The following is a 21,970-nucleotide window of genomic DNA, read 5'->3' on the forward strand; positions in this document are numbered from 1 at the left end:
CGGCGCCGGGGGTGGCGGACGCGGTGCGGGGGGCTGCGGGTGGACGGGCTGCCCCCGCTGCCCAAGAGCCTGAGCGGGCTGCTGCACTCGGCGTCGGGCGGCGGCGCGTCGGGGGGCTGGCGGCACCTGGAGCGGCTGTACGCGCAGAAGTCGCGCATCCAGGACGAGCTGAGCCGCGGGGGCGCGAGCGGCGGCGGGGCCCGGGCTGCGGGGCTGCCCGCCAAACCTCCCAACCTGGACGCCGCGCTGGCCCTGCTCCGCAAGGAGATGGTAAGGGGAGCTCCGCGGGCCGGGGCGGGGGGTGTTCCTCCGTCCGGGCTCGCCGTCCCGGGAAAGTTCGCCGGGACCCGCACTCTGCTCCGGAAGTCCCCGCGCCCACCCGCCCCTTTCTGGCTCTTTTGCCCCAGGCGCCAGCGCCGAGAGAGGGGCACTGTCCTCTCAGCTATCCCTTTACTAGTCCTCTCTGTCCGCGGTGGGACCCTTACCCGGGGGGCTCCCCACTGAAAAGGCAGTTTCCGGAGCCCGGGCGCCCCGAGTCCGGCCCCAGCTGGCTCGGAGACCGGCGGCGGGAGGCGCGGCGTGGGGTTCACTCGTGGCCTCGCGGCGGGCGCGGCTTGGTCACCCCTGTCCGGAGTCAGACAGACCTCCCGGGTCGGGGAAGGGCTTTTACTGCGGCGGCGGGCTTTAGAGCTGTGTGCGATTGTATCTTCCAGCCTTGGAGAGGACAGTTTTTGTCCTGGCAATTGGAACAGCCCTCGCCCCCTCCCCCGCGCCCCAGGCGGCGCGTGCAGAATCCGATTACTGCGGGATGGCTCTGGCCCCAGATGGCTGTGAAGGCGAACGCTCGGCCCATCCCCTCTGCGCGGTGGAGCCGAACCCCCACGCCCGCTAGAGAAGAATGGAGGGGATGCGCTCCCCGTCTGGGTGAAGCCCCTGTGGGTTCTTCAGGCTGAGTCTGGGCGCCAAACAATGGGGCTTAGTTTTTCTCAGTCCTTGGGAAGCACATTTGAAGTGTGTGGACCGGGACACACGATTTCACATGACGCCAAAAACAGGGCAAGGGCAGCGATTTAGGTGGCACAGAGCCTTTCTCCAGCTTTCGTCTCCAGGCTTAGGCCAGGCCAGCAGAGAACTGGAAAACTTCCTCCTTTCTACGCCTTCGCTGGCCCCTAGTCACCTACCCCTGGCCACCCGCTCACTTTTTGCCCCTTCCTTTCTCTCAGTGCCTGTCCTAAGTGCAGGTAAAAACTTTATTAAGGAGATCTAATATACGAAATCTGCTCTTTTCCTAAGAATACATTTGCCGAAAAGCTTTAAATATGGACCTAGTATATTAAGATGTTGTTTAGAAGCATTCAATTTATGCCTCCATTCTGAAAAGTAAGACAATTAAATCTAGAAAAGCACCCTTAAATTAACATTTTTTAATCAATCAGATATTGTCTTCCCACTCTGTAGCTGGCATTGAAATTGTGATTTTCAGTCCTCTCTGAGTAGATTTCTTAAGCTTCTTACAGAATGACTTAAATTCCAAGACAACCGTTTTTATTTATTAATAAACATTGACACCAGCATTGCACAGCTAGTGAGCTGTATTTTAATTAGATAAACCTACATCTAGTATGTTTACAGTCTGAACTTGGATGTAGCATAAATATGGGGGTGACATGGGAAGACTCATCCTGGGTTAAGTCCCATACTGGAACAGACAGGAAAACCTCAGGGCCACTCCTTTTGGGAAGCTCTGGTTTATAATATGCTCTGATGGCTTGGGAGTCAATGTGCCATTCCCAAAAGTATTTTTCCAGGTCCCTCCTGGTGCAGCTGAAGAACAGCCACAACCTTATAATTACGCCTTGGAGCAGAGCTCTCTCTAAGCCTAACTGTTTGAAGCACAAGGGAAATAAACAGCCATCTTTGGTCAGTCTGATATTTAGCTGAGAGAAAGATAAGGAAGATCAATGGCTACAGGCCTTGACAAGTTCTTTCACAGAATGTCACAAGGTCCTTTAAAAGTGCTCTAGGTCTGTTGGCTTTAAGAGATTTACTACCCTGGGGCAGTAGGGTCTGAGTGGTAACCTAAGCTGAGTTCATTCCTGAATTGTCTGTGTAATAGTTTGTGTTGATCTATTTCATTGGAAGGCCTGAGGTCAAATCTGTGTCAAGGAACATACTAGCAGTTGTGGCCGAATGTGATGAATCCCTTTTTTAAAAAGTCCTGTGCAATCACAGATTAATGTAATTAATCTTTTTTTTTTTTTTTAAGCCCTGTGCAAACAGTGGTGGTGTGGGAAGGCCTCTGAAGGCAACAGAATTTTATCAAGGGACAAGGGCAGTGGGAAAGGAGCAGCAAAGCTGGAATAAGGGAATAGCATCAATGTGATTGCAGGGTGTGTAGAAAGAGCGGGAAGTGTGCTGGGAGAAGGTGAGAGCCTCCATCAGGGCGGGGGCCAGTGAACAGGAAACAGGAATGCAATGCGAGACGCATCTCTGATGCAGAAAATGCAGGGAGGTGACTTGAGCGTTTTTATGGAAAGTGTGGCTGAGCAAAACAATTAAAAATTACTCACAGTCTGAGCACCTCGACATAACCACTGTTAATCGTTAGGGTATCTCCTGTGTAGGCACAATGTAAATGCTTTCTATGCATAACTTCTCTGAGATGGATACAGAGAATCTAGTTTATTTATCTCTTTGTTTACTGACACAGGATGTGACATTAGCTTCGAGTGTGCAACATAGTGACTCAAATCTGTGTGTTAAGGTGTGCTCACTGCGAGTGTATCCACCATCTGTCACCGTACGAGCCTGTTACCATACCATTGACTGACTGTGTGCTCTATGCTCTCCTTTCCATCCCTGTGACTTACTCATTCCAGAACTGGACGCCTGCACCTCCCATTCCCTTTTGCCCATTTTGCTTATCCTCCCTACCCCCATCTCCTCTGGCAACCATTGGTTTGTTCTCTGTATTTATGAGTCTGTTTCTGCTTTTTGTTTGTTTGTTCATTTGTTTTGCTTTTTAGATTCCACATGTAAGTGAAATCATATGGTATTTGTCTTTCTGTGTCTGACTTATTGCGCTTAGCATAATACCCTCTAGGTCCATCCTATTTCATGTATTTTTTAAAAAATCACTCAGAATTTAACTCCCCTACGATCACATATTCAACCAGTTATGTTTCAAAGCCCTGTTTGGTTTTTTTTTAGGATTTTTTATTTGAGAGAGAGAGAGAGAGCACAAGCAGGGGGAGCAGGAGAGGGAGAAGTGGGCTCCCCGCCGAGCAGGGTGCTGGACGCAGGACCCTGGGATCATGACCTAAACTGAAGACAGACACTCAACTGGCTGAGCCACCCAGGCCCTCCCCACCCAAAGCCCTGTTTTAACCATTGCATTATAGTGCCGGCATGTGTGTGCACTCACACTAACACAAATACACACGGATCACATTATACGACCTTATTTGCTTTTTCGGGGGCACATAGTGCAAAGGTTTTCCTAGTCAATACACATTATACTGTGTGCAGTAACTGGTGTGCCATTGTGCGACACAGTAATAACCTTGCAAAGCTGTCACTGGGAAGGTAGGGTTCATTGCAGCGATGGGGGAGTCAAGAGGAGTGGCTCCTTTAGGGGGAAAGGTGGTTTGCCATTACATCAGTGGAGGAGCATGTCACACATTTAAGAATGAGGAGCTGGAGGCTGGGAAAGAGACTTGGACCTGCTGATACGCCGTTGAGGGATGGTGAGGGTGGAACTTGGGGCAGTGGGCATCCGGGCCTTGTGAGGGCACAGGCTTCTGTCCTGTGATTGGTGGCGCTGTGCTCTGCTTGAGAATTGTGGTTTCCACTGCACCCCGCGTTTCAGCACTTCCCACTCTAGGAACCCCTCTTCTGTGAAGCTCGGTCCTGCCGTGGGTCCCCAGCCCCTGCCCCAGTGGGCCCATTGGGAAAGCCGTGAGAGTCACACAGACAGTGACTGCTCTATAGACCAAAAGACTCCTTTAAAGCAAGAGGCTGAGTTTGTGTGTGTGTGCATTTTAAACACGAGATGGTGCAGATGTTTACGGGGTGCGCGTTAGGTGTCCAGTGCTGCGGAGATACAAGGGTGAATGGGGACTCTCTAGCTGTGGGGAATTTCCACCAGCTGGTAGATGTGGTCATCTTTACAGCAGTGGGGGGGCTGCGGTCCGGACCTCTTCTCAGTTTTCTTGAGTCTCTGTATTAGTAATTGTAACTCAGTCTGAACTAGCTCTTGCAAAAGGAGACTCTTGAAGGGCTGGGCATACACAGAGATGGACTGGAACCAGGGCTAACGGGGCCCCTGGGAAGTCCGCTGTAGTCTCCTCTCTCCCCCTGCCATTTTATTTTTTTCCTACTGTTTGGACCGTGGCTGCTAACCGGGTCTGCACTCAGTTTTGGCCATGCTTCTTAGTTCCAGTTTGTAAACACTGTGGAGGGACGCCTGTGGCCCCAGCTCGAGCTGTCTGGCCAGTCTGGACCAGCTAGTAGTGACTAAGGACCGAGTTTGTGCCTTTTACGGAGTTAGTGTGACCCTGTGGATGGGGTGGGGGTGCTGGGGAATCCCCCAAAGAAAGGCCAGTTTGCAGAAATAGAGCAGGGGGCTGTTGGACAGCCACACTTTTAGATATCTGTCACAGACCTCTTCCTACGGAAAAATACTTTGCCCTGAAGGACCCCACAGTTTGAAAGATTCTCATCTGCTAAGCTGACAAAGTCGCCTTTGCTCAGCAGACCTCAGCTGGCATTTCAAATCCATTCACGTGGCTGAAGGACACCCTTGACTCTCAGCATCAGCCGGGACCCCTGACACACACCTGCCTTGAGGTTGATACATAGACCACCTGCCCAGGAGCTCTGTGACATTAGCTCATTGAGCTTGGACACCTCAAAGAGTCATGGAAGCACAGACAGAAGACCCTCAGATATGGGGGGGCAGCAGGTGTTTGAGGGTGGCATCCCTGGCGGTTCTGGGGTTTTGCCTCTCAAACCATCAAGGGCAAGTTCTAGTAGCTTTGATTTGAGACCCCTTTTTTTCATGTTTCTTTTTTTTCCCTTAGAACCATCAAGTAATGGGGCACCTGGGTGGCTCAGTGGGTCGAGCGGCTGGCTTGAGTTCGGCTCAGGTCATGATCTCAGGGTCATGAGATCAAGCCCCGCATCAGGCCTGCTTGAGATTCTCTTTCTCTGCCCCTCCCCCCTTCTCTCAAATGAATAAATAAAATCTTTTTAAAAAAACGTCAAGTAGTTATTTTGGTCACCAACCTATGTATGAGTGGGAAATCATCCACATGGAACTTTTGAGTTCCTGAGCTGCAGTGGTTTAGGGGAAGAATTTAATCTGATTAAATAAAGCTTGATTTCAGAGACCAGCAATGCTCCTCTTCCCTGCATTTTCTCTGCGAGAAGAACTAAACGTCTAATGAGTTTGTGCAGTGAACTGTATTCCAGGAGACATGCATTAGCTTGAATAGCCCACATCCCAGTGGATTTCAGTTCTTATCCTGTGTGTGAAACCTGTCTTAGGGAGGGGATTTTAGTCTTTAAAAGGTTTTATGGTAAAGGTCCAATCCAAGTCAGGCCTATGAAATGCCGTCCGGAATAAAAGCGTTAGCTACCAATACAGCATTCTTGATTGAGGTTGATCACGGGAGAGTGGGCATGTCTGATGGCCTTTAACACTGTCTTTTCTGGCTTTGTGTTTTCACTGGTCTTACCACCAGCCCCAGGATCCCCGAGGCTGCTGGTGGGAATGCTCATTCCTGGGCCTGTTCCTACACTAGCAGTATCCGAATCTAAGAGAAGGCAGAGTCCACATTTTTTTTTTTTAAAGATTTTATTTATTTATTTGACAGAGAGACAGCCAGCGAGAGAGGGAACACAAGCTGGGGGAGTGGGAGAGGAAGAAGCAGGCTCACAGCGGAGGAGCCTGATGTGGGGCTCGATCCCAGAACGCCGGATCACGCCCTGAGCCGAAGGCAGACGCTTAACTGCTGTGCCACCCAGGTGCCCCAGAGTCCACATTTCTAACAAGCCCTTTCAGAGCTGGGAAGCTCCTGACCCAGGCATCAAGAGCTTGAATTCTGTTATTAGATTATGTGGTATAGTCTGGGCAAGTACTTCACTATTTTAAGCTATAGATCCCCTATGGGGAAAAAGAGAATTAAATGCCACAAAGCCTCCTTTTGTTTTTGTTTTTCAAGATTTTTATGTATTTATTTGAGAGTGAGAAATAGAACATGCGAGAGAGCACGCGTGGGGGGTAGGCAGAGGGAGAAGCCCCTGCTGAGCAAGGAGCCCAAGACCGGGACTCAGTCCCAGAACCCTGAGGTCATGACCTGAGCCAGGGGCAGATCCTTAACTGACTGAGCCACCCAGGTGCCCACAAAGGCTTCTTTTGGCTCTAGCAATAGAATTCTTTTCCCCTCCTGCCATTCTGGGTGTTTACAGTGCCTGCAGAAGTTTGCTGTGTCATAAAATTAATGTAGGCCCAAGTGCAGGACCTACCTATTGCAGTGTGCTTGGTGTCCCTGGGACATTCCCAGCTGTACCTGGTAGTTGTAAATTCTACAAAGAAAAGGAGGAGCCGTGCAGCTTTGCTATTTGACTCCATTCATCAAAAATTAGGCTGGCTGTAATAGTTCTTAAAGTTTTGAGGCCATAATTACTCTGTAATGGTACTTGTCCCCACCCCAGGATTCACCCAATAAAAGCACAACTAGAAAAGTGTGTATATATAAAAGTTCATGTGTTTGAAAGCACACTTGTGTCCTTGAGGTGGGGGTGGGGGCTGTAAGGGCAGGCAGGTAGGGTCCCTGGCCTGGTTTCATTCACTTTTTTTTTTTTTAAGGTTTTATTTATTTGAGAGAGAGCAAGCATGAGCCGGGAGAGGGGCGGAGGGACAAGGAGAGTCCTCACTGACCACTGAGTAGGGAGCCCCAAGTGGGACTCCATCCCCAAACCCTGGGATCATGACCTGAGCCAAAGTCCGCGCTTCATTGACCGAGCCCCCCAGGCACCCCTGGTTTCATTCACTTCTGATGTTACCTCTAAGTGAGGTTATACTTACAGTCCCAAGATTTGAAGATAGAGGATTGAAAGATACTTTTTCATATCACCTTATCTACTACTGTCCCGACCTGTAGAGACTATAAATGAGTATTTTTCCTAATTTACAAGTATCTTGCGAGAAGCAAAACCTCTCCTTTTCCCCCACTTGTGGTGAAAGGCATTCCTCTGTTGCGTGTGAATGGGACAGTGCCCCAGTTGTTGGGATGCCTCACAGCTGCCAGAGGCCCTCCGCCACGCAAGTGCCCGAGCGCTTCTGCCTCTGCCGGGGCCAGCAGTGCTGTAGAGAGGCTGCGTGGCCGGTGGAGTTCAGGGAGCGCTCAAAAGGAGGACCGTGGCCCTTGTGCGGTTCCCCGCCACTGAGCCCCGGGTGGAGGCTTTGCAGTTCTGCTTCTTGAATGCCCACCTGAATGCCACAGCGACTTCAGACCTCAGTTTGAAAAGCTAAAGTTTTCACAATCCTGTGTATGAAACCCTACAGACGGCCACACACTCCACGAACAGGAAACCAGCCGTGAGACTGCCTGGGTCAGATATTTGCCCCCAATTACCCAGTGTCATTCTCCAGAGCCCCGACCTTCTCTTCAGCTCGTTCGTTGCCCACAGGCTCCAGATGTTTCCAAGTGATAAGTAGGCAGGGCGCAGAAAGGTGGTTCTTTTCTTTCCTGTTGCTCCTTCCCTCATGGACACATAACCCGGAGGTGTACATCCTCCTCCAGGAACTTTGGAGACAGACAAACCCTCGGGCTTCCTTGTGGTGCTGCAGAAACTCATTAAGGCGTGTGGCCTGTTCTGTTTTTATGAGTGCGTTCTGCTCACTGGCCTGATTGGCCCTAAGAGCAGTGGGCTGGCCTAGTTTTGCAGGTATAGAATCCCATCTACCAGGGTTCTGGGAGCAAGCACTGCCCTTGACTGCAGAGGGTTGGGGGAGAAGGGAGAGCCTCTGTCCTCGGACCAGGGCTCTGTAGGGAAGGGGCAGCCTCTGGGGGACACAGGCCTGTTAGAACCTGGAGAGGCTGGGCTGAGGATTTCTGAAATACATGTGGAGATTAGAGACCATGGAAAGAGGCTGTTTGGTGTGTTCTTAGGTTGTCGACTGTGCTTAGAGAGAAAATAGCCAAGTTCAACACAGTGAAAGAGAAATGGCAAGGTGTTTTAACAACACTATGCGAAGGAAAACAATAAGGTATCCTGTTTTATCTAAAACACCAGCAGAGCCTGAAAAGAATGATCATTGTAACGGAGAGGGTTGGGGGAAATAGACACCATAAAAACAGAATTTCTTGTGCATTTTATGTCAGGTCTGCAAAAACACCACCTGATGATATGAGGTTTTCTAGATATTATCCTAGAACTTGGTTTTCTGATTTTAGCTTCAGATTTTCTCCCCTAACTGCATCTCCCCTTGCAGAGGGGGAGTTTCAGTTAACTGGATATCATTCAAGGAAATGACAGAACACAAACTAACCTTCAAATGTGTGTTATGTTCCAGTGTGTTGTTAGCAAGTCACGTTTTCCCCTCCGGTCCCACTGATTTCATCATCAGCTGTGTCCATGTCTGCACTCATTATCTTGGACAACGAGGTTTTAGGCTTTCTTACAAGTCCTTGATGAGTGATGGTCTGCTGTTTGCAGCCCCAGGGCTGGGGAGGGATTGAAAGGAAAGCATTCTTTTCCCTTCTCTGCTTCTCTTCCAATTTCATTGTTATAAATTTATCTTATAGTAATAGTCACACAGTGAATAATACTGCTTGTACACAGATGTGTATTTCAGTGATCTATAATCATATATAATATATAATAGTGATAGAATACTATACAGTCATTGAATGTGGTTCAGATGTTCACAGTATGAAAAAGTAAGTTACAAAACTATATGTATACATTTGTATATGTGATAACTAGGTAAAAAACAGCTTGCATAAGCATAGTGTCTTGAGGGATGTATACTAAAATGCTAAAAGTGGGTATCTTTATTTTTTTAAATGTATATATTTTTAAAGGTTTTATTCTAGAGAGAGAGATCGGGGTGGGGTAGGGAGAGGAGCAGAGGGAGAGGAACAAGCAGACTCTTCACTAAGTGTGGAGCATGACATGGGGCTTGCTCTCAGGACCCTGAGATCATGACCCGAGCTGAAAACAAGAATTAGACACTTAACCAACTGAGCCACCCAGGCCCCCTTAAAAGTGGGTATCTTTAAAACAGCAGTTCTTACAGTGTGGTCTGGAGACATTCCTGGGGTCCATCATTATGTGGTGGTCATATTGATGAATGTGATATTTTAAAAAATTACCTAAGGAAATGGATCAACATTTGGAAGATCTGCGTAATACGGTGAGTTAGTGTTTCACATTTTTTGTAGACCCAAATGCTTGCTGTTACAAAATCACACATGGCTAAAAGATCCATTCAAAGTGCAAGACTAATGGATCTTAATGTAACAGTATGAAAAGTGCATTGGCATAGTTTCAGATTCTGCACTGCGGCCAACTAGAGGGTATTGTCAAAAAAGAACACCCCCGGTTTTCTGAAAGCCTATTACATATGGGTGTGAGGCCAGATTTTCTTCATTTACTTGAAACAAAACAACCTGTCACAAAGGATCAAATGCAGGAGATAAACCAGACATTAAAAAGATTTACAAAATGATAAAAAAAAAAAAGATTTACAAAATGGCATTGTTTATAAAAATGTCATATGTTAGCGTGTAATGGGTATATTATTTATGTTTAAGTGGATCAATATTAAAGTTTCTCAGTTTTGACTTATAATAAGGTGAGTGTTGACAGATACAACCCACATCACGAGAGCTCGCAGGGGCCCTCCATAGTGTTTAAGACTATAAGGCGGCCCCAAAACTAAAACATAGGAAGATAGCTGCTTTAGACCATGGAATTTGGGAAGGATGGTTTGCATAATTATGAAAAACATTGAAATTTTATCGTAATTAGAATGCTTTGTTTTTATAATGGGAAAATAGTGAAAGAATGAGCAAAGCCATTACTTAAAGAATATGGTTGGTTGTTTTTCTCCAGCTCTGCCTAAAGCAGCGCAAGAGGAAACAGGCTTCAGTGGTACCAGTATTAGTCGGGGTTAGAGAGAAGCAAGCACGTCCGAGGAGACCTTGCAGAATGGGCTCTGTCAGCGTGGGTGCCTTCAGCCTTCGGCAGAAGAACACAACGGAAACTGTCCTACCTGGTAGAGCGGCTGTGTGGGCGGGTGCCTGAGCTGCCTGAGCGTTGGGCGTGGCTTAATCTGGGGGTGCAACCATACAGCCCCTGTTCTGTCTCTGAATCACCGCGGCTCTGTAGAGTCTAGTCCTCGGCCTCGTGGGCCTAGAGTATTCACAGGAGCTAAAGCAGACCAAATAGTACGGATTCTTTTCCACCCAGGAGAGGAGAGTGCAGTGCGGAACCACGTGATGGATTGGAAGCTTGCGTAGTGAGCACAGGATGACCGGCCACCTGGGACCTTTGAGGGCCTTTGGCTGTTTCAGGCAGGCTTGATTTGCCGAGTGAATAGCCCCTTCCCTACTGGATCAACACCAAAGGAGTCTTTCTCTTTGGTTTTCTTTTGCAAAACAGTGTGCAGGTCAGCGCCCTTCTTTTGTCACATCCTTTATTCAGAAATCAGGTTAGGATCCCTTAGGTCATTGCTTTGTTACATACCAGCCCCGCAGATACGTACTGGACACCTTGATTCGATTTGGGGCATTTCCCAAGTCCTTTCTAAAATTAATTCACAAGCCATCTGTATATGCTTAGCCACTCATTACATTTTAAAAAGATAACTTTGAAGTGTTCTCCTTGTAAGTGAATACATATTCATGGTAGAAAATCCAGAAAATTCAGAAAAGCCAAAAATAAAAGTCACCTGTGATGTTAGCAGCTGGCCACATACCACAGTGGACACTGTGGAATCTCCTTGCCTGGGTCAGCTGTGCGGACAGGACAGGCTGATGGTCAGGGCGCTGGCTGTCACTGTGCCGCTCCCTGCCCTTCCCCCCACCGTAGGCCCTCCTTCAAGGGCCTTCATCTTTCAGGATCCCAACTTCCTCGTCATAACAGAGTCAACACCTACCTCACCGAGCAAGGATGAGGATTTCGTATCTGTGTCCAGCCAAGATTTTCCAGTCAATCCCTAGAAATGAACCTAGGTGTCTGGGTGGCGTAGCCAGTTGGGCATTGGACTCTTGGTTTTGGCTCAGGTCCTGATCTCAGGGTTTTGAGATCAAGCCCTCTGTGGGGTGCCACGCTCAGTGCGGAGTCCGCTTGGGACTCTCTTTCTCCCTCTGCCCCTCCCCCTCCTAAAATAAAGATATAAAATCTTTTAAAAAAAGGAAATGAATAGTTAGCTGGTTAAAGTTAGCTGGCTTTCGATAGACCTTGCCAAGCAGTCCTACATCGTGTGCCTACATAATATGATACTTTATTACTACTAGTTTTTACAATTAAGAGTATCATCCTTGTTGAGAAAAAAATCAAGCTGTACAGAAGGCTGCAAATAGTGATCCCGCTTTCTAGACGTAAGTTCTGCCAGCAGACCTTTTCTCCTCCGGTCAGAAGCTTGCACACATGTGTGCATGTACATAGAAGGGGAGTTCCTGCTAACGTACGGTTGGTAACCTGAGCTTTTGTGCCAGGCACATGGGTCACTTCTCTAGAACATACCCAGCTGCTCATCCCTTGAAATGACCGCCTAGTTTTTATTGTATGACTATACCCTGATACTTTAAACCATGTTCCTACCACCTTATGTTCCAAGGTACACTTTCATACAACACACTTTTTCTGCATCTGCCCCCCCCCCAACTCCCATGCTACGTTCCTGATTCTGTAGCTTCGCTTGGGATCCATACATCACTCCCACCCAGGGTGAGGTGGGGTGTTTGTCAACTTCAGTTGAGGAAGGCGGTGGTGGGGAGATAGACGGTCTGGTGTGGGGTGGGCGTCATTTCAGAGCAGACCCCAGTGTGATTTCCTGACCTAACCCATCCCCACACACCTCGCGCTGCTTCTTCCCAGCTCAGCCCACAGACTCGGCTGGGGCCCCGGAACAAGGCGCAAATGAGACCGTTTCTTTTGATATATGTTTCTGTTTTCTACTCATTGCTGTATTTGAGAAGAAGTTGGCTTTTGTTTATGTCCCTTAAATGTACTAGTGAATTACACCAACTCATTTTTAGTTTCATACATAAAGACTATTTTTTGTAAATACAACTTATTTCTTAAAAATATCCTCAAGTTTTTCTTGATGCTTTGTTTTGACCTGACAAAAGTTTCCTTTTAAAAAGTTCCTTTCATCTTCTAAGCCTCGTATCCGAATGGTCCTGTGTCTGTTGTAATTTTTTGAAAGTTTGGAAGAACTCTGTCCTCCACAGCACCCTCCAAAGAAAGTCAGAAATGTAATGACCCCAAACCCAGCTGGAGCCACCTGTCTGAGGTGTATTCAGTGGCCAGTCCGTTGTGTTTTTGAGACAATTTCGAGGATGATTCAGGGTTGTTTGGCTCCATTGTTAGAGATGCTGTGGATTGGTGAGCTCCCTGTGCTGCATGCAGCAGGAGGGGTGCAGGCGAGCTCTGTGCACGGGGAGAGAGAAGGGAATGATCAGGAAGTGAAGCAGGAAGCCGGGACAGAGAGAGGAAGGAATGGCATCAGCAGTTGAAAGCGGTGGAAACTGGTTGATTGTTCTTAATTGTCTTGAAGGTCTAGAATAAGGGCTACAAATTACAGGGTCTTAGAATTCTGTATTTTTCTTAAAGTATCTGAATTTTTAAAATCTGCTTTCAAAAAAGAGCTGTATTTTCTGATTGTAGCTGTGAATTAGATCAGCCATCTTGCAGGGACATGTGGGAACACATGAACACATCACTACGATGACAGGCTTCCCTTGTTTGTAGAATGGGGACGGTGGTGAGGGTTAGTGGGCTTGCAGACGGCGTTCCCTGCTTCCCCACTCCTTTTTTCTGGAAGGACATGTTCCCGTTTGTGGGTGATTTAATCACGTTCTGAAACAATTCTGCAATGTAATTCCATGGCGTGGTCCCTCTCTCCCCTTCCCACGTTCGCAGACCCTTGGGTCTTCAGGGTTAAGAGACTGATTTCTGGGCCTGTCGTGAGTCTCTCTCCCAGCTGCAGACAGTGTGAGTCTAGAAAGAACACTCAGGGAGCAAACTTGGGTTTGGGTCTTCTGTCAAGCAGAAGGTGAGGCTTTTTTTGTTGATGCGGCAATAACCACGTGGTCTGGGGCTTTCTTCGGGGCCCGTTGGCGTGCTCTGGGCACAAAGGGCTGCCTCTTCCAGCCCTGCCACCTCTGCAGCTCCCTGCGGGGTGTAGCAAGGGGCCTGCTGGTCCCCACACGACCCCACTGCCGGGCTGCTGTTGCAGCCAGATGTCCTTTGGAGGGTGTCTCTACCGAGAGTTGTTTTCACAGAGTTGCCCAGTATCTGAGTGTCCACATGGCAAGGCTCTGTGCTGGGTGCTGGGTGCTGGGTGCTGGGGATCCCAGAGGAAGAAGGGGCCACTGCATGTGGGCTTGTCTTGCATTCGAAGAAAGACCCATGTGCTTACCAGCAGTGAAAGGTAGAGGATAATAGTGCAGGCAGAGGAGGTAGGGGAGTGAGCAGCACCTGTGGCTGAACCAGTCAAAGTCCCAAGAGGGGAGGAGAAGCTGGTGTTGGGCAGGGCGAGCAAGCAGGCTTTGACCGACACAGTGGGGACAGGTCCGGGACAGTCTGGGGGAGGGGGCCTTCGGCCCACTGAGGCATGAGGTGCGGGTAGGGGAGAGGAGAGTCAGACCGGATCATGGAATGCTGCCTAGGGATTTGCAGTTTGCGTCTAGAAAATTTCGGCACAGGTGCTGAACAACCACAGTGGAGGGAGAGGCGTCCAGGCTGGGAGTTGGCTTTGCTCATGGCTCCTTACCTCCTACCCTCCTCACTAATTTAGAGGATTGCTGGGAAGTCAGAGGAGCTTTGGTCTAGTGCCTGCAGAAGGCCCTGAGAAGCTGAATGTGCAGAGGCATGTGCCTGCACGTGTGTGTGCTTCAGTCCCTGTTCAATTAGCCTAAGCCCTTGGCATTGCTCAGCCGTGTGATAGGTGTGCGTGGGACCGAGCTGTCTTCCTAGGCGGGTCAGCCCTCCGTTTCTAGGCCAGTGTTCTACCTGAAGACAGGGCAGCTTTGTGAGTCATCGGTTGCTGCAATGCAGAGAGGTCCCCAGGACACAATGCAGCTCGAAGCCTGGAGGACCTTGGACATGGCAGCTGAAGAGGAAAGCCTTGGACCGCAGGGCTTTGCGTAGTGCACGTTCAGGGGAAGTCTGCTCCTGAGAACCTGGCAGGGGTTCTAGAGCCGTGGAGCCCAGGCTCCTGCTGTCACCTACGCTCACTCCCCACCTGCCCAGAGCATGAGAGTCAGACCCGGTCCAGGAGCACGTTGCTCCCTCCCCCTTCTGCTGTGTCCCCATTCTTCATTTCCAAGGTGGGAAATGGGCTTGGGCTAGCCCAACCCTACTGGCGTCAGAGTGACTCAGTAGAAATAGCTCCAGGACACCAGATAAATCTTTCTATGATTTTTTTTTTCATCCCAGTGTAGTTAGCAACCCGTGTTGTATGAGTCTATGACTTTTTAAGCAAACACTAGTGTGGCTCTGGGAGGGTGTGACTCTCTTTATTAAAGTTCACATTCCTTGTATTAAATCCTAGATCAGATAGGTAGGCGAGACTTTGCCAAGACAGAATCTTGCAGTCCTCGTTACCGAGTTCAGATCTGGACACTGGAGGAGCCGTGGGAGACAGGAGCGAGTCCAGGGAAACGGACCTGATGGTTAAAATGGGCCAGAAGGTCATCACGAAGAGTTGATAGACCTGAAGCTACTGGCTGGAGAAGACAGTTTTTTCCAGGGGGTAGAAGTGGTGGAATGAAAATTACCTTTAAATATCTGAAAGGCAGCTGAGAGAGAAATGAGATTTGTGTGTACGTGGAACAGTTACACGTAGTATCAAGGGCCCTAGAACCTACAGGCTGGAAGATTTTGACTTTGAGTGGAGAAGCATTATGTCTGCTTGGAAATAAATGAACTGGTGTGGAAGGGTTTTAGGGTTTGAAGGTGAGACATTTAAGGTCCTTTCCTATTTGAGAGTCTACAGTGTCCACCCTGGCCCTCAAGAAGCAGGTTTGCTGGTTAATTTTCATCCGGCTTGACTGCCCTGGCAGCCTTCTACCGAAGGTGGTCGGGTGGTTCCTGCTCGGTGTTCACGATTGAGTTGGGGCAGGAGGAACATGGCGCCATGGGGGCCACTGCTGTTTCCAGGAACCCTGATGCCTGGTAAGTCCCACACCTGCCATTCCTTTCCAGGTTGAGATTCTGAGGCTGGCAAAGTGGAGAGAATCATGAACATAATCACCACAGTAGTAGCTGTTACTCTTTTTGGGAGTCAAACAGGATGTCCAGGGTCTCACAGCTAGCGCGTGGCAGAGCCAGCATGTGAACCCAAGCAGGCAGGCTCTGCAGCGGGAACCCATGATTCCATGCTCTTCTGCCTGCTGGCCTGGAAGTCAGTGCTCACAGGAGAATACATATAAGTGACCCAGGAAAGACAGGGATTTGTGTCGAGAACACTGGTTTCTTCACTGAAACTGGTTGTCAGCATCGTCTGGGTGTTTTTTCCAACACAGATGTCAGGAACCCACTTTTCTGTCTGACAACACACGCACACAAGCCATCAGGACAAGGAGTGATGATGTCTGACCCATCTGTGGCAAGCCTGGGCATCTCTTGGTTTGTCCGTGGCTTGACCTATTCAAGGTGTACTTTCAAGAATAGGATGCCTTTGAGCCGGTCTGCCCTCTCAGACCTGTATCCTGAAGTCTTCTCTGAATGTCGTGGCAACATACGCAAATTCGGTGGGACTTGGTTCTGTTTTTATGGTCTGTTCAGGCGTGGTAGAGAGAGAGCCACTGTCTGCTTGGCCATTTAGCGTGGTTGAAGGCTATGAAGAGTAACTTGGCATTTAACACCTGTCTTGTTACGAGGTGAGTGCTGCTTTCTGGACCCCAGCTTCCCTTGTGTGCGAGTCTCATGTGGCAGATCTCACTGCTGGGTAATTATGAAGACCGTAGATCTTCTCTTTCTCTGTGTTTTCTGCCTGCGTGTTCCCACGCGTTAGCCCTTAAGTTGCTACACAGTAGCATTCGATTACTGTTTATGAAAATGGATGGATAGCTCCTTGAATCCTCCCAGTAGCCCCATAAGAGAAATATTATTCTCTTTTGTCATCAGCCAAGGTATAGAGATGATACAAGACTTGCTCAAGGGCCAAGCAGCAGAAGGCAGGTCTCCTAGCCTCCAGTTCAGAGTTTCTGCCCTTGGCACGGGGAGGGGGTGCCTCACAGCAGGGCTCAGCAGCCCTGTCACCAGGGGCCTCACACCTGCCAAACCAGAAGCCTCGTGGTTTACAAGATGCCCAGGTGATTCTCGTGCATGTGAAAGTGTCAGGTGCGCTAGTCTAGGCTGCATTTCCAAGCAGGTTAACCCTTCTCTCTTTAGGATTGATGGAAACCATGCATTTCCCTGTGCTGACTTTGCTCTTTCCCTTGGGACGGGCCATGGGAAGAGGGGAACTTGAAGATAAACAAATATGTGATTTTCCAATATTCTTTGTTCTGTCATTACTGGTGAAAGTATTTTCCGAGAGACTCTGTGGCGGCCCCCAAGTCTTACTGGACTTAGTCGCTTGCTCTGGGACGTGACCCCCCAGGGATCTTAGGGTACGACTGACCTTGTCTGGAGGAGAAGGAGTCAGAACACCACTCTTGGGAGCCTGGATGCCAAGCTGATTAGAGGGTGGGTGCTCCAGGGGGCGGTGTGTGTGACACTGACCGGTGAGCCGCTGTCACTGGCAAGGGGACTGTTGTCCCCGGGAGTTGAGAATGATTGCGGTATCAGAGAAGGCACATGTGGGTCCTCTCTGAATCTGATCACAGCAAGAGGAAATGACACACTTGGATCTTGGTGTCCGAAGTGAAACCAGCTGGGGCCACCAGAAGTTGGAGTGCTGTTCCTTCCCAGGGCGTGCCCGAGTGCCAGGGTAAATTCCGCAGGCTGGGGCCTGCCATCCCGCAGGTGTGATCCTTCCCTGTCACTCTGAGTCATGTCTGAGGTGTGGGCATCCCACAATTAAGGTTTTCTCAAAATTGGAAATCCAAAGCATTCAAGGGATGCTCCGAGTCGTTCACTGTATGGAAAGAATGTGCTGGCATGAGCAGATCGCTGGCTGAGTGTTCAACTAAAATTAAACTCAAGTGCTGACTTCTTGTTTTTACCTCCCCACCCCTTCCCTCAAGGTTGGCCTCCGACAGCTGGACATGTCCTTGCTCTGCCAACTCTATAGCCTCTACGAGTCCATTCAGGAATATAAGGGAGCATGCCAGGCCGCGTCCAGCCCAGACAGCACTTACGCTCTGGAGAATGGCTTCTTCGATGAGGAGGAGGAATATTTCCAGGAGCACAGCGCCCTCCAGGATGGGAGGGAACGGGGCCCCCCGAGGGACCTGTTGCTGCCTGTCTCCTCGCTGTCCAGCAGCGACTGGATTCTGGAGTCCATCTAGAAAGGGATCTCAGCAGAGGGAGAGGCCACTGCTGCTGCCGGACACGCCGTCAGCCTCAGCTTCTCCTCTAGAAGAAAGCTCCTGTGTTCCTCCATTGTGGGCTGTCTTCGGGCGCCAGCGGCCAATGCTGCCAGTTTAATCAGGAGGACACGTGGCAGCCTGTTGCAATGGCTGGAGTTTCTGGTTAGGTGGCCTCGAGGTGCTCGGCGACCTGCTTGGCACCGCGGTACCAGTGCGCTCCTGCCCACGAGTCCTGTCCATGCTGGGAATCTAACAGGAGGATCCTGGGGGACGACCGTCCCGGGCATTTCACACAGACGACTTGTACTAGTCTTGCAGGTGGTAGACGATTTGCTACTCTCTCTCGTAGGAATTGCCTCCAAGTTGCAGTGTAGGAGAACTAACATTTTGTGGCCCCCCTCCCTTAATACATCTGGCAGCCTTCCTTGCTTTCGTTTTGTGGGCTCTTGGTTGGTTTTTCTTTGTAAGCTGCATTACTAACTGTCCCGGTGACTCAGTGAAAGCTTTGTACCAAAAAAGTGAACATTTCAGGTCACACTAGTCAACTGCATTCCCTTCACCTGTCAAAATTTATATCCTCCTTTGTCTCTTCCATGGAGGAGGGAGGAAGAGAACACGGACATGTGTTACGTTGGCAAAAAGAAACGGGGGTGAGCTCCTGGTTTGTGTCATTCACTGTAAGATGGCATACATTTTTTGTCCTGGAAGATTCTAAATGTAAACTAGCGTATTAGAAAGCAGTCCTGCCTCTTCCACTCGAAACAATGATCACCTTAAGCCTTAATATATTTATTAAAATCTTTGATGAACGCTTTACACTTTGTAGGTTAAAAATGAGGATAAAATGCTAACCTCTCTGACTGTAGTTGTGTATTATTTTGGTCTGAACTCAGAATCATCCATTTTCATGACTTGAATGCTTTGAATCCACTCAACTACGGAAAGAAAACGATAGTTTGTTTTCTTGCCATTCATTCAGGGTTTGAAAGCAGCTCTATTCCTCTATTGACTTATTCTTGGAATTGTTTGATCCACAGGAGACCCCCATTCACAGTTAGGTCTAGTGCTGTTGTATCTTTGACTACTTCAGAACCCCCGCCCTTCTTCTCTCTTTGGATGTGATAATTGCTCATTCACAACCCTTCAGGGGCAGAGAGAGGAAGTCAAACTCATCCTCACAGATCAGTATATTGACAGCCTGTTGCGTACATGACCGTACACGACCGTGTGTCAGGAACTGGGGTGAGTACAGAGAAGGAAGAGCGTTCCTGCTGTTTTCCTGTGTTGAAAGTAATAGTTAAATGAGAGATCATAGTAAGTTGCCTTCAGTATGTGGCCCAACTGTTCAGGGGGGGCGAGAACAGTAAAAGTGATAGGACCAGGGGAAGTCTGGTCATATTCCGGAAACTTCGACAATGAAAGGTTAACAACGATTGAACCTTGGGTCTGTTGTGCTCAACCCTGACCACATTAGAATCACTTGTGGGGGGCAGGGAGGGGAGTGGAGCTTTTAGAAGAATTTTGAGCCTGGCTCAAGAGCCCCCGTCTTCGTTCTGATTTAATTAGTAAGGGGTAACACCTAGGTCTCTGCATGGTTCCAAAAGTGCCGCAGGTGATTCTAACGCAGATCCATTTGCCATCTAGTGTTCAGACTGGCCCGTGCAGCAGGCATCGTGGGACACACAGGAGAACTGCAGGCCACCTGGACCTAGCAATTCAGTCCCTGTGTCTTCACAGGACGGCCGGTGATTCTTTCACAGGAAGTTCAGGAGGCGCTGCTCCTGTCAGCCCGGAGGATTTCAGCATCTCTGGGAGGGAAGCTTGCAGGGCTGGCTCGGGCTCAAGGGAGCCTCTGAGTTTAGAATGCACGGCTTCCCTGGGTCTGCTGCCTCTGGGTTCTTCTGGAACGGCAACCATAGGTTCATAGGGCCTTTGAGTTTGGGGGTGCTCATCTCGTTGCAAGGTAGGCTATCAGAGCTAGAAGTGGAATGAATCAGGGCAAGCAAGGGGCCTCCTCTTTGCTGTGGGGAGGGGCTGACACATTCCTCAGCCTGATGGTGAAGCAGCATGTATACAGAAGCCACCGCAGTTCGTAATACGCAGTTTGAAATACATACACATTGCCCCAAACTTTCTCTGACTCCAGATACAGTGTAGTGTTGTAAATACAGCTTGGCGAGGAGTAAACATTTCCCAAACCATAAGATGTTCCCTAATACACTTTATTTATTATTTAGAAAATAAATTCACTGGTGTCCTTTACTGCTTCCTGGCATACATCGTTACTTCCAGGTTTGGCGTGGGACCGTTTTGCTGCTCAGTGGCCAACAGAGGGCCGGGTAGGCTGTGGCAGTCAGACGTTTCCCGAAGCAGTGAGGTACTGTGTAAGGCAATATACAGAGCACTTGGAGAAACCACCTTTACCCTCCAACGGCATTTGTGCCATGAGCCCAGAGTTGCTGATAATTTAAACCTTGTGTTTCACAAATGACACATCTCCTCTCACGCCCTGAGTGGAATTCAGGGTCAGTTAAGCAACCTGACTCCTGGCTTCCATTTTTCTGTAACCTGGGGTGACGCCACTCATTCCACTGACATTTATTTAGCGCTGGTCTGGGTCACGTCGAGTCAGACACCAAGAGCACAAGCTGCAGAACGTGAAGAGCCTCTGGCAGACGCCGCTTCCACAAATAGCCCAACATGTGAGGTTAAGAGTTGGGATCAGGAAAACGCCAGGGCCGCCGAGGCCTGGGAGACTCAACAAACGCTGGGGTCGTTGGCACAGGTGACATCTGAGCTGGTTTTGAGAGTGAATATATTTTTTGTGTTTTAAAATTTATTTCAGAGAGAGTGAGTGTGCGTGGGGGGAGGGGCAATGGCAGAGGGACAGAGAGAATCTCCAGCAGACTCCCCACTGAGCGCGGAGCCCTACTCGGGGCTCAATCTCACAGCCCTGAGATCGTGACCTGAGCTGAAATCCAGAGCCAGCCAGTTAACCGACTGAACCAACCAGGTGCCCCGGAAGGGTCAATAAGTTCTTCAGAAAGAAGAGTGACCAGGCAGATGGAAGGGCATAAGGCCTCCAAAAACGTACATATAACAATGTGTGCTTTCATAAAACATTTCCATTTCTAGAATTAAACACACAAGTCAAGTGATTTGCCTAAGGTCATGGCTAAACGACAGAGCTGGGGTTCTGAGATGCAGTTTGTGCTGCATTTACGCTTCGGGCCCATGCAGGGGCTGGGACAGCATGAAATCTGAGATCTTCCACTGTGGCCTCAGTCTCACGTTGCAGCCCATTCGCCTCCCCCGATGGGTCGAGCACCGCTTTCTACTCGGTCTTACTCTGACTTCCACATGCATGGCCGTGATCAGGGACATACGCCAAGCGTATGGAAGACCGAAAGGCTCTCTGGCCACCAACATCAGGCAAGGTGGCAGTTCAATCTCATCTTTCTGTCGGGAGAAAAGTTACCAATTATAGAAGCCCGAAAATGTCTAGTCTGCTTGTCTTCATGAAAAGCTTATCCTTTGAGTTCGGAGAGATGTGTCTTGAGCCCATTCTCTATGGAGGTGGTAGAGCTTATGTTACAAAGATGGCACCTGGAGGTTTCACCTGAAGGACAGCTGACGCCTGCTGGGTCATGGCTTCTGGGGGCGAAAATGCTGTGGGAGCGTGTGGGCCTCCGACCAGAGTGAGGGCGGGCTCTGGAAGTGTCAGCAGCCTGCCTGATGCCTTTGTGCTGGCCAACTGATAAGAATGCGTTACCTTTCCACCCGACTTCTCTGGCTACCAGTCAGCTGAGGACAGGTCCCTAGATACCCAGTTTCCTGTCTGGTTCTCCTGACTCCCTGAAGAATGTGCACAAATGGAGTATCTAGAGAACATTGAGCAAAACCTTTATTAAATATGCTAACTGAGCAATGTTAGCAAAATGTAAGTGTGAAGCAAGTCAGTAAGGATGCGTTATGGGCCTAGAGAGCCGATGCCAGAGAGGAGAGGACAGGGGCAAATGCCATCTGGAGAATTATGCATTGCCAACCTCGAGCAGAAGCTCAGAGACCTCCCTCCCTGCTTCCCGTTCTGTTTCCAAGATGGAGAATCTCCAATGGAAGTCCTACAGGAGCACAGAAATCATTGCTATTGGGAAGGCCGGTTTGGGTGGGAGGAGCACTTACATTAGGAATCAGCGTGGTCAAAGCCACAGTCACCCCACTGCTGAGAGCACCCACTTCCCTTCAGGTAG

At 49.3% G+C, this 21,970-nt stretch overlaps 1 protein-coding gene across 1 annotated transcript in view; it reads left to right on the top strand.

Annotated features, from left to right (window-relative positions):
* The window catches only part of FAM89A (family with sequence similarity 89 member A), a 45,160-nt gene extending 26,580 nt beyond the window's left edge, over positions 1-18,580 (top strand). Inside the window, exons 2-3 of the mRNA XM_034663573.1 lie at positions 3-270; positions 17,436-18,580. Of these exons, the coding sequence (XP_034519464.1) occupies positions 3-270; positions 17,436-17,699 (532 nt within the window). The 3' untranslated portion in view covers positions 17,700-18,580. The remainder of the gene's footprint in view (positions 1-2; positions 271-17,435) is intronic.
* The last annotated feature ends 3,390 nt before the right edge of the window (positions 18,581-21,970 follow it).

Source organism: Ailuropoda melanoleuca, chromosome 6 (genome assembly GCF_002007445.2).
Source record: "Ailuropoda melanoleuca isolate Jingjing chromosome 6, ASM200744v2, whole genome shotgun sequence".
NCBI lineage: Eukaryota > Metazoa > Chordata > Mammalia > Carnivora > Ursidae > Ailuropoda > Ailuropoda melanoleuca.